This window comes from Suncus etruscus, chromosome X, assembly GCF_024139225.1.
Source record: "Suncus etruscus isolate mSunEtr1 chromosome X, mSunEtr1.pri.cur, whole genome shotgun sequence".
Taxonomy (NCBI): domain Eukaryota; kingdom Metazoa; phylum Chordata; class Mammalia; order Eulipotyphla; family Soricidae; genus Suncus; species Suncus etruscus.
The window spans coordinates 125,310,123-125,323,073 of NC_064868.1; the positions used below are offsets into that span (position 1 = coordinate 125,310,123).

Genomic DNA, 12,951 nt, shown 5'->3' on the forward strand with positions numbered 1-12,951 from the left:
TTTTTTTTTTTTTTTTTTTTTTTTTTTGGATCACACTCGGCAGCACTCAGGTGTTACTCCTGGCTCTACGCTCAGAAATCACTCCTGGCAGGCTCGGGGGACCATATGGGATGCCAGAATTCGAATCACTGTCCTTCTAGATGGAAGGCAAATGCTCTACCTCTATGCTATCTCTCCGGCCCCGAAAACATGCTTTATTATCATTAGGGTCCACTGACAAATTTTCCTTTCAGGAGTGACTCTAGATGTGATCCATTTCTATAATCTTATATTTTTCCTTTAATGACTGAGGGTTTGGAATGCAAGATTCACAATCAGGATATGCCTCGAAGGGCTGGAGTATTTGTTTTTCATGCTGGCACCCCATTCAATTACAGAGTACTGCTTGGTTCCCTGATGTGGCCCCAAAACAAGACAAAAAACCCCAGAAGAATAACATTGACCAGTATACCAAAGTTTGTTTGTTGAAACTTGGAATAGACAGTAGATTGAGGATCTGAAAATCAATGCATTATGTTGAGCCCCAAAATAGAAACGTGTAAACAAAGCATAATCGGGCATCACCATTTCTGGAAAGTAATATTTGACCCATGACTTCTCCCAGGACCTGAGTTCATTGACAGATACAGACAAAATTATTTTAAGATGTTACTAATAAACCTTACATTTTATGATTCACCAGCACAGTATTGTTTTCCATCATTATTTATAGCTATTAAAATGATTAGTGCTAATTGGAATCATTAAATTATTAATAACTAATAATTATCTGGTTTTACCAATAGGATCAGTAAGTATCTGCAATTCTCAAGTAATGTTATGAATAGAATAATTGTCAGAGGGAATTACAGAGAACAGAGGATAGTAACTTCAGTTTATTGTTACCTTTTGTGCCAGTGCAAGGTATTTCCCATGCCTCTCTTTGTGAGGCCCTGGATCCGATCCCTGGCAGCACACACAAAAATGAATTGGTAAAATTTATATTTAGAAAATCCATTTAAATGGTTTAGACTTTAATAGCCAGTGTATAGGCATATCTTTTACATTCACGAGACAAATTTTGGGGTTATTTGGTTCATTCTGCTTGGTAATCATATCACTATTTCAGTGATACAAGGTCAGGCCTTAAAAGACCTGTACAGAAGTCTTTGCAGAGATCCCATCATACTCCTCAAATTGCAGGAAGTTTTTGGTCATAGTCTCCTTACTCCCCTTTTGTTTTCTTTTGTCTTTGGGCCATACCCAGTAGTGCTCAGGGGTTACTCTTGGCTCTGTGTTCAGAAATTACTCCTGGCAGGCTCCGAGGATCATATAGGATGCTGGGGATCCAAACCAGGTCAGCTGCATGCAAGGCCAACACCCTACTCTCTGTGCTATTGCTCCAGCCCCTCAGGTCACATTCTTGTGGCTTTTCCCCTCATAGTGTTGGACAGAACTTAACATGAATGTGTCTTCCATGTTTTACAGGGCGCAAGACATCTCCTTGCCACTATCAGCCAGGAGCTCGCAACCTCACAGCCCTACTTCTTCCCTCACTTCTGGGGGTTCCCTGCCCTTGCTACAATCTCCACCAGCCACTAGATTATCTCCTGCCCAACATCCATTGGTCCCAACCCAAGGAGACCATTCAGCTCACTTGTCCAGGCCTCAGCAGCATCTCCTTCCTAATCAGTCTCACCAGAGTGATCTTTACCGCCTCACCCAGCCTGGACTGAGTCAGCATCAGCAACAGCAGCAGCTACAACCACCACCATCACAACCACCACAGCAGCAGCAGCAGCAGCAACAGCCAGGAGAAGCCTATTCCGCTATGCCCCGTGCTCAACAGTCTGCTTCTTACCAGCCAATGCCAGCCGACCCTTTTGCCATAGTTTCCCGGGCACAGCAGATGGTGGAAATCCTATCAGATGAGAACCGAAACTTGAGGCAGGAGTTGGAAGGCTGCTATGAGAAGGTGGCCAGATTGCAAAAGGTGAGAACCCTTGGGGGGACTACCAGAGCCTTCTAGAGAGAGTTGTTTGGGGCATTTATAGGGAAAAAAGTCCCCACTTGTTACACTTCATGGACATGGTGTGAGGGTTTTTTTCTACCTGAAGAACTAGTTATGGTTCCAATTTTGGAAAGGAAAATCTTGGAAATTTTGGAAAGTTTTCCAATTTTGGAAAGCTATCTTTTCTAGCAGTGAAGGCCTACAGTTTCATGACACCCTAAAGTAAACAAGTGTTTCAGAATTTTAAGTTGTTCAAATCATTTTCCCCCAACATTCAAGAGCACTGGGGATGTGTGTAAAAGTGCAGGAACTGGCAGTTATTTTTGTTTGGTTGTTTTTTTGTTGTTGTTGTTGACCACACCAAGCACTGCTCTGTGCTTATTCCTTGGTTCTGCACTCAGGAATCACTCCTGGAGGGGTTGGCAGAACCATATAGGGTGCTGGGAATTGAATCCCAGGTCATCTGGGTTCAAAATAAGCATCTTACTGCCTTATCAGACATTGCTCATCTCAACGGCCCCCTGCCAGTACTTAAACATTTTTTGTTTGGTTGGTTATATTTTCTCCCAATATAGAATCTGAGTTTTGAAACTCTAGTTTCTAGCAATATCTTATGCCAGAAATTAGAGCTAGACCTGCTTTATTCTGGAAAGGGCTTCCATACTTTCCTTAGGGGGAGTATTCATAGGAGCAACTCCTTTTTTTTTTTTTTTTTTTGGTTTTTGGGCCACACCCGGTGACGCTCAGGGGTTACTCCTGGCTATGCGCTCAGAAGTTGCTCCTGGCTTGGGGGACCATATGGGACGCCGGGGGATCGAACTGTGGTCCGTCCAAGGCTAGCGCAGGCAAGGCAGGCACCTTACCTCTTGCGCCACCGCCCGGCCCCGCAACTCCTTTTTTAATTTATTTTTTATTTTTATGGGCCACACCCATTGACACTCAGGGGTTACTCCTGGCTCTGTGCTCAGAAATCGTCTCTGGCTTGGGGGACCATCTGGGATGCTGGGGGATCAAACCGCAGTCTGCCTTGGGTCAGCTGCATGCAAGGCAAACACCCTACTACTGCATCATAGCTCTGCCCTCTCAAACCCTCCACTCACCCTCACCGAAAGCATTGGTCTGGCCTACAGCTCAGATTGAAATTCAGCATCTGTTCTTCCATTCTGATTGTATTGGGCTGGGGAATGGCCAGGAGGATTTAGTGCCACAGCTGGGTGACAGCTTAGGCAATTAGAAAATGGGGGTGGAGGGGCCTTCAGTGCCTATTGACCTATAGGGTTATGCCTTTGGCAGTCTCTTTGCAACTTTTGTCATTGTGGAGCTCAAGTGGTTTGATCACCTTACAATGGGAACTTTTCTGGAAGGAGGTGAAGTTGGCAGATGAAAGGCTGAATGCCTTCCTTGCCTTTATCATTCAGTAACTATGCCCTTAAGACAGGACACTCCAGATTGGAAATTTCCTGGGCCTAAATGTAGCTGAGAATTTGTAAACAAACACTAGATTTGCATTCCTGGTTTTATCTTTGACTGGGGAGGGATGAAAACAGAAACCTTGGTTCCCCTTGCCAGCTGCTGCAAACTCCTTTTTAAATATTCCCATCCTACATCTTAAACATTCTTGTGAATTCCTGGGCTCTCTCAGAAACTGCCTAAGTTTATAATTTCTCCAAGACCATAAATTCTGCCCCAGACCTTTGACTCATAGACTAAGATATAATGGGCTTTTCTGCAATACTTATGTAGCAGAGGAAGCTGACTGTGACCTAAGTTATTTATAAGTTATTTACTTTTTTACTATTTTTATTGATGTATATAAAACCAGGATATACAATGCTGTTGTGTTTATTTATGTATTATGAATATATAATATTTGTTATATGTATTATATCAACACCATGCTCATTGTCAGTGTTTCTCACCAGTGTATTCAGGGCCCATTCCATATATTCTCGGTTCTATACAGAAAAATCTCCAGTATGATGACTTTGGCCATTTGCTGTTCCCTTATTGTGTTTTTTTTTATATGCCACATATGAGAGGAAATTGCTTGGGATTTTGGGACCTATTCAGTGACCAGGTGCAAAGCAAGAACCTTATCTACTGCACTATTTCTCTGGTCTGAATGATCTTTTTTGTTTTTGTTTTTGGGCCACTCCCATTGATGCTCAGGGGTTCCTTCAGGCTATGCGCTCAGAAATCGCTCCTGGCTTGGGAGACCATATGGGACACCCGAGAATTGAACCATGGTCCATCCTAGGCTAGTGCTTGCAAGGCCTTATGTGTAGCGCTACTGCCTTGGCCCCTGAAAGATTTTTTTAAAATAATCTTGTTATAGAGGAGATAACTCCTGCACAATCACAGATAAAAAAGGAAAAGTGAAATTCCACAGCATTTTAAATCATAAAGTTGGTCCATTTTTTCAAGAACTGTGTATCTTTCTCTTCTAACAGGTAGAAATTAAATAGTAATACTATGAATAATTCTATGTCAATACATATTAAGTATACAATTTAGGAGTTGGAGTGATAGTACAGTGGATAGGCCACTGACCTGGATTCGATTTCTGGCATCCCATCCCATACCCTGAGCACAGCCAGGAGTGGTCCCTAAATGCAAAGGTGGGAGTGAGTGCTCCCCCAAATAGATATATAATTTAATACAAATGAGGAGAAAAGAATGAGGAAATTTTTTGTTTGCTAGTTTTTGGGCCACACCTGGTGGCATTCAGGGCCAATTCCTGGCTCTACACTCAGAATGTAGTCCTTTCGGGCTCAGGGGACCATATGGGATGCTGGGGATAAAACCCTGGGTCTCAGTCGTACTAGGCAAATGCCCTGTCTGCTGTGCTATCACTCTATCTCCAAGAAAATGAGGAACTTTTTAAGGGAAAAAATTTTAAAAGCTAAGCTTTTAGTTAAGATATTTCCTTGGTAAGAGTAGTCCCAAAATTTGCCTTTCCATACACAATTGATGTCGTTTGACCAGGTTTAGTCAGCATTACCAGTTGATACTACTCCATGAACTTAATTTGGGGTGATTCTGGCCTCATCTCTGATGTGGTAACTGAAGGATGATTTCAGAATTCCTGGATATGCCTCTCTTTGCTTTGGGAACCTATTTTTTGGAAAGGTCAGTGATAGTAACAAAGAATATATGGATTTGGGTTTCTTTGGTTTTTTTTTTTTTTTTTTTGGTTTTTGGGCCACACCTGGCGGTGCTCAGGGGTTACTTCTGGCTGTGCTCAGAAATCACTCCTATTAGGCTCAGGGGACCATATGGGATGTTGGGGATTGAACTGGAGTCCATCCTGGGTCAGCTGCGTGAAAGGCAAGTGCCCTACTGCTGCTGTGCCATCTCTCTGGTCCTTGACTTTCACCTTTTTTTTTTTTTTTTTTGGTTTTTGGGCCACACCTGGTGATGCTCAGGGGTTACTCCTGGCTGTCTGCTCAGAAATAGCTCCTGGCAGGCACGGGGGACCATATGGGACACCGGGATTCGAACCAACCACCTTTGGTCCTGAATCGGCTGCTTGCAAGGCAAACGCCGCTGTGCTATCTCTCCGGGCCCGGGTTTCTTTGTTTTGAGGGTAACACCTAGTAGTGCTCAGGCTGACCTCCTAGCTTTTTGAAGTTCAGTGATCAGTCTCATTGTTTTTTGAGGGGTTCATATCTTGTACTGGGAATAGAACCTGGGATAGCCTCAGTCATGGCCAAAACTCTACCTACTGCCTCTCTGGTCCAAGTATATGTATTTGTAGGGTTTGGTTTCCACTATGGAAAAGGGGCCTCAAACAAGTGACATTGGTACAGCTTGAGTGATGAAAGAAAAAGTGAATGCTGACTGACTCCTTGCTACAGTGATTGGGTAAAAAGGAAAAGAAAATGGGGAGAATAAAAAAGGTTAACAGTGATGCTGGAGGGAGCTGGAGCTATATACCAGGAGCAATTTCTTTTTTTTGCTTGTTTGTTTGTTTGTTTGTTTGTTTTGGGTCACACGTGGCAGCGCTCAGGGGTTTCTCCTGGCTCTATGCTCAGAAGTTGCCCCTGGCAGGCACAGGGGACCATATGAGATGCCGGGATTCGAACCACCATCCTGCATGAAAGGCAAACAAACAGCTTACCTCCATGCTATCTCTCTGGCCCCCTGGTAGCAATTTCTGAGCTTAGACCCAGGAGTAACCGCTGACCGCCGCCGGGTGTGGCCCCCAAACAAAAAACAACCAAACAAAAATGATGCTAGAGAAAATCAGGTCTGGAACTTATGAGAATAATAAAAAGACACAAGCCTGGAGCCATAAATCACTCTCTCTCCATCCCTTAGATAAAACCAGGGTCTCTGTACTTTCATATTTCTAGAAGTCATATTGATGGATGTCCAACTCAACTCCTTAGAGGGGCAGGATAGGACTACCATAAGATCTTTAAACTGGAAAAAAGCTTGAGAAAAGCAACTGCTTTGGGACTTTGGCTCTAGGCAGGAACCTGAAAATTCAGCCTTAGCTGTCTAAAGACTGCTCCAAGCCTGCTCTTTCAAATGGAAATGTTGCTTTTCTCTGCTCTTCACTTGAATTTCATGTGGAAAGCTTTGCAGATATTGTCTTAATTGTCCTTTGCCAATTTTTCACCACCTGTGCTATCTTGGTGCCATCTGCAAGGAAAAAGAAACACTCCAGCCTGCTCTTTTCTGGGTTGTCAGCCTTGTTTATTTGTAGGCAGTTCCTGCGTCAGACATAATTTTGGATCTGAGGCCCATTGAAACCCTAGTTGTTGAATAACCCCCCATTTTCCCCACTTTCCCACATTGAATCCTCTGAGCTTTGTTTCAGGATAGTGGAAAATAGAAGTCAAGCAGCATGGTTGCAGGAGTCAAATTTAAATGGTAAACTGCTTAATAGGCCTAGGGTTTGTTTTTCTTGTACAAATTATATGCAGCTATCTCTCTAGCTTTTATATGTACAGTGAAATTTATACTGGTTATAGAAAGAACATGGTGTAGAGTTTCTTGTTTTCTTCTTAATTTGAAGTTTTGAGACCTAGCCCCACCTTCATCTCCTCCCTCCCTCCCTCCCTCCCTCCCTCCCTTCCTTCCTTCCTTTTTTTTGCATTTTGGGGGCCACTCCCAGTGATGTTCAGGGGTTACTCCTGGCTATGTGCTCAGAAATCGCTCCTGGCTTGGGGGACCATATGGGATGCTGGGGATCAAATCCAAGTCTGTCCTGGGTCAGCCGTAAGCAAGGCAAACACCCTACCACTGTGCTATCGCTCCAGCCCCCCCCCCCACTTTTGGTTTCTGGGCCACAACTGATGACACTCGGGTTACTCCTGGCTCCTGGCTGTGTGCTTAGAAATTGCTCCTGGCTTTGGGGGACCATATTGGATGCCAGGGATCAACCCCAAGTCCATCCAGGGTCAGCTGTGTGCAAGGCAAATGCCCTATCACTGTGCCACCACTCCGGTCCCTTGTTTATATTTTTATAAATAAATACTTTAATTGAATCACTGTGACGTACACAGTTACAGAGTTGTTCACTTGGAACTGGAGCAATAGCTAGGGGCTTTGCTTTGCACACAGATGACCCGGGACAGACCTGGGTTTGATCCCTGACATCCCATATGTCCCCTAAGCCTGTCAGGAGCAACTTCTGAGCCCAGAGCCAGGAGTAACCCCTTAGCATTGCCAGGTGTGGCCCAAAGCCCCAAAACCAAAACAAAGTTGTTCACTACTACTTTTTTTGGTTTTTTTTTTTTGGGGGGGGGGGCACACCCATTTGATGTTCAATGTTACTCCTGCCTAAGCACTCAGAAATTGCCCCTGGCTTGGGGGGAATCATATGGGACTCTGGGGGATTGAACCGCGGTCCTTCCTTGGCTAGCGTTTGCAAGGCAGACATCTTACCTCTAGTGCCACCTCTCCGGCCCCACTACTTTTTTTTTAATGATGTATCTTTCTGGGGTAGCATTCCACTTTTCCATTGGAATTCAAGCGCCACTCCACTTGCTTTCCAGAGGGATCCCTCCTACGAGAAGCAGCTCAGAAAGCTGTATAACCTTGAAGCTTGTGTTAAATCCAATTTGAAGAAAATAATACAGGGGGGCCGGAGAGATAGCACAGCGGCGTTTGCCTTGCAAGCAGCCTATCCAGGACCAATGGTGGTTGGTTCGAATCCCGGTGTCCCATATGGGCCCCTGTGCCTGCCAGGAGCTATTTCTGAGTGGACAGCCAGGAGTGACCCCTGAGCACCGCCGGGTGTGGCCCAAAAACCGAAAGAAAATAATACTTAAAGCCTTAAAGTATTATTTAATCAAATATCGCAGTATTTGTGATTATTAGCATACTGAATAAAAATCGCATATTTGAAGGCCTGCTGCAGGCCACAAAATGTTGTACGGAGGGCCGCAACAACTCGCGGGCCGTGAGTTTGAGACCCCTGCTTTAAGGAATTCAACACCTGGATTTTACTTTTCTTACACATTGGTCGAGGGATATGTTTTTATATGGACATAAAATGAAATTGTCTGTGTGTGGGTGCTGGGTATCAAACCCCAGGACCTTACATGTGCATGACCAGTGTTTTATCACTGAACAACATCCTCAACACAAACCAACTTGTGCTTATATTGTCTAGGTCAGGACAAAAACCATTATCCGATATTCCAATTGGTTTCCTTAGAAGAAATAATTATGTTTGAACAGTTGAAGACTTTTCTAGAAAAAGCCTTGAGTTTTGCCCTCTCACTTTTAATGCAGTAATAAACAATTTGTTTCCCAGGAGTTTACTTATTTGAAAAATGGGCTAGTCCAGGGTCAAAGAGGTAGTACATGGGTAATGTGCTTGCCTTGCATATGGCCACCCCATGTTCTATCCCTGATATGCCATATCCTGAGCTTGACAGGAGTAAGGCCTGAGCATAACTTACATGCAGGCCAAGAAAAAGAAAAAAGAAAATCATTTCTTCTTCCCTTTGTCTTTTACTGTCCACTGACCAAGTGTTGCACATACTTGATTGCCATGCTGGTCTGGGTATGGGCATCTGTTTTTGTTGCTCCAGAGATCATGATCATGTCATGTCATGGGTCATAAAAAGCAGTGCCAACTGGGATGATGTGGGGTCATCGAGGGGCCTCAGCCTGCAACACAGACACTACTGCTGAGCACCCCAGATTTATGATTTTAATTACTTTCTTTGATCAATACCAAAAACACTAACAGTATTGCAACCGTGTTACCAGAACTATAAGTAATAAAATTTCTTTTCATTACTAAAATGTAATTTTCTCTGTATTCTTTTTTTTTTGATTTTTGGTTTTTGGGCCACACCCGGCGGTGCTCAGGGGTTACTCCTGGCTGTCTGCTCAGAAATAGCTCCTGGCAGGCACGGGGGACCATATGGGACACCGGGATTCAAACCAACCACCTTTGGTTCTGGATCGGCTGCTTGCAAGGCAAACGCTGCTGTGCTATCTCTCTGGGCCCTTCTCTGTATTCTTTTTGGGGTACACCTGACCTTGCTCAGTGCTTTACCATGTGTGGGAGATTGAAACCTCGTGATATATATATGCAAGGCAGACATTTTATTTTCATATAGTGGCTCTATTTTTGAAAGCTTCATGAGGGCATTAATAATAGCCAAATTCATATTTATATTGCCTTAAAGAGTTGTTATCAATATCAGGGCCTTGGTTAAATGTTTTTATTTTTTTGTGGTTTTGGGTCACACCCGGCAGTGCTCAGGGGTTACTCCTGGCTCCATGCTCAGAAATTGGCACTGGGGACCATATGGGATGCCGGGATTCAAACCGATGACCTTCTGCATGAAAGGCAAACGCCTTACCTCCATGCTATCTCTCCGGCCCCGGTTAAATGTTTTTAAAATGGAACTGAGGGGCCGGAGAGATAGCACAATGGTAGGGCATTTGCCTTGCATGCAGCTGATCCAGGATGATGGTGGTTTGAATCGGCATCCCATATAGTCCCCGAGCCTGCCAGGAGTAACCCCTGAGTGCCTCCGGGTGTGACCCAAAAACCCGAAGAAGAAGAAGAAAAAAAGGACTGAATCGTGACTTAATTATAAGACAGGAATTTTAGGTTTCACCTTTGCATTTAACTGCTCTTAGAGGCAGTGATAACTTCTCTGCTAAAATGAGGAAATGCTTTTTTTACTCTCAGGACTAATGGAAATAAACTTGTGGAAAGTCTTCTGATAGCTCTGGAATCAAGTTTTCAAACTTATTTGGCCCTTTTTCAGGAAAAAAAAAACCACGAGAACACTCAATAGATCCCCTACTTTCTTTTTCTTTTTTGGTCTTACCCGGCAGTGCTCAGGGGTTATCCTGGCTCTACGCTCAGAAATCACTCCTGGCAGGCTCGGAACCAAAAGGGATGCCGGGATTTGAACCACCGACCTTCTGTATGAGAGGCAAATGCCTTACCTCCATGCTATCTCTCCGGCCCCATACTTTCTTTTTTTAAAATTTTTATTAAGACCAATGGGACTTAGAAGTCTTTCACAGTTGTATTTCAGGCACATAGTGACAGTGAATTAGGGCCATTCCCACCACCAGTTTTGACCTCCCTCACCGAAGTTCCCAGCATGCATCCCATGCTTTCCCCCTTTGAACCCTGGACTGCTAGTGTACACAAGTCCCTTTTGTGTATAGCTTGTTGTAGTTTTGGTCCTCTTGATTCTTTTATTTATTTATTTTATTAATGTCTTTATACAATTTGATTACAAACATGATTGTTGGGTTTCAGTCTATGGTCTGACCATCTTTTATTTCCACTCTGTGCTCCTGAGACCGCTTATTCCCTGGGTCCTATCCACTTTTTTTCTTTTCTCAATTTGTAGGAAGACAAAATATGAAGCAGAACAAGATGATTTATGTTCTAGGGTTCTGTCCCATCTACTTTCTTTACATGAAAACAATCAGAAAGCAACTTTGCTTTGCACCCGAAGCTATAACCATCTTCTACCTCTGGATCATTTACTATCCTCCCCATGGAAGTTCAGTATTCCTCTCTTTGGCAAACACTGTAACTGAAAGAACTCCCCCGCAGGGGAAGTCCGCTCCAGGCTCAGGATATGCGCGTACCCAAAGAGACTCGAAGACCAGACTTGCTGTAATAACACGAGGGATTTTAATATCTCAGCATGCTGGAGACCGAATCTCATAACTCAGGACCGAGTAGAGAAGATTCGGCCCCCCTTTAGCATTCAGCAAAGCTTTTATAGGGTAAAAAGTCTATACATATCATGGGAACACACCTGCCAGGAAGGAGGCATTTCTCCTTATCTCCCGCCACAAAAGAAGTTATGCGTCAGAGCCCAGGAAAGAGGCATTTTGTTTTCCCTGTGTAACAGATGGGGCAGTGTTTGCCCCTGGGGTCATGTGCGTATCTTTGTCCTTCCCCTGACGGCATATGTCTAATTTAAAATGAGGGTCTTCCGCGAATTGTGGTGGTTAGTTCAAAGGAAGGGGAGTTAGGGAGTGGGGGAGTGGGAAGGTTCCCAGGGAAAGGAAGGGGAGCTAGGGAGTGGGGGAGTGGAAAGGTTCCCAGGGAAAGGAAGGGGAGCCAGGGAGTGGGGGAGTGGAGGAAAGGGAAAAGTGGAAAGGTTCCCAGTGAGCTTGAATGAAGTGTAAATTAAGGCACTTAATTAAAGTGTAAATTAGGGAAGTTAGAGTGCTTAGCCGGGAGCTTTCTTTAGGAACTTAGAGAAGCTTAGGGCTTGGCTTAATTCTCTTAGGAAGTGCAAGTTAGGGAGGGTGCCTAGTTTTTTCTTCTGTTTGCTATTTTCCAGTTCTTACTTATATTTATTATTTTCTTCACACCTTTTCATCCCCCACTTTTTTTTTTTGCACATAGCTCTAATCTTAGAGCATCCCTTCATTCTGCTGATATTGCTGTTTGAGAACCATTACATGGACTGTATTTATTCTTTGTTTCACAAAACTAACTAACTTATTTAAAATGCAGGGACCGAAAGTAAGCAGGAAGAATAGGATTATTAGGGGTCCTGTTAGAGTGGAGATAAGAGTTGTAAACCAAGGGGATCTGTTAAACCATCCCTCAAACCAGCCCTGATGAGAATCCCTTTCCAGTCTGCGTTTGTCTAATCTTTCTCTTAACTTTGCCATGGAGTCTCTGACGACTCCGGAGTGGTCTGCATAAAAACAACATTCTTCCTTCAAGGCTGCACACATTCCTCCTTCTTTTAAAAACAAGATATCCAGACCCCTTCTATTCTGGAGGACTACCTCTGATAGGGATGTGAGAGACTCTTCGAGCTTAGTGATGGATTGCTCTATTATTTCTAAGTCTGCATCCATTGCAGCACGCAGTTCAGTATAGTAGTGGGGCATTTGGACTAGGGCGGAGGTCCCAGTCCCAATTCCTGCTGCGACCCCCAAGCCTAGAAGGACTGCCAGTGTAATAGTTACAGGTTCCCTTTTCCAGCGAGCTCTTCTGTCAAACTCATTCACAAAAGACTCGCTATCATGGTACAAGAGTCTAGGGACTAGCTGGACTAAAATACAGTAATCCTGGAGATTGTTGAACACGCTGGTGGAGATGCATGGGGTGAGTCCCGTGTTACAGGCCCAAACCGTGTCTGGAGGGGGAACGAGGTATCGCCCCCGTGTAAAGGATGATTGTAGGGTTGAGCTGCAGAGGTGCTTTCTATCAGGGGGAACGGTACCTAAACAGAGGCCCTGCCCAGACACGGCAGCTAAGGTTAGCTTTCTGCTCCCTCCCCAGGCACATACAGAGGAACTTTCGCTTTCGTTAAAGGTTCTATTTTGGGCAATTCCTTCATAGTAGGGGGGGCTTGAGGCGTAACAGAGCCAGCAAGATTGGGTGATATCAGAATTGGTTCGGTTGAGTACCAAGAAGGCTCCTTCTATTAAGTTTAAAAGGCGGTTTTCCATCCCTGGGGGGGCAGGGGCGTCTTTAGATTCATGAGTCT

The 12,951-nt window shown here is 44.2% G+C and overlaps 1 protein-coding gene across 1 annotated transcript in view; it reads left to right on the top strand.

Annotated features, from left to right (window-relative positions):
- AMOT (angiomotin) overlaps positions 1-12,951 on the top strand; it is a 107,974-nt gene that overhangs the window by 24,238 nt on the left and 70,785 nt on the right. The window contains exon 3 of the mRNA XM_049767556.1: positions 1,468-1,972. Within this exon, the coding sequence (XP_049623513.1) occupies positions 1,468-1,972 (505 nt within the window). The remainder of the gene's footprint in view (positions 1-1,467; positions 1,973-12,951) is intronic.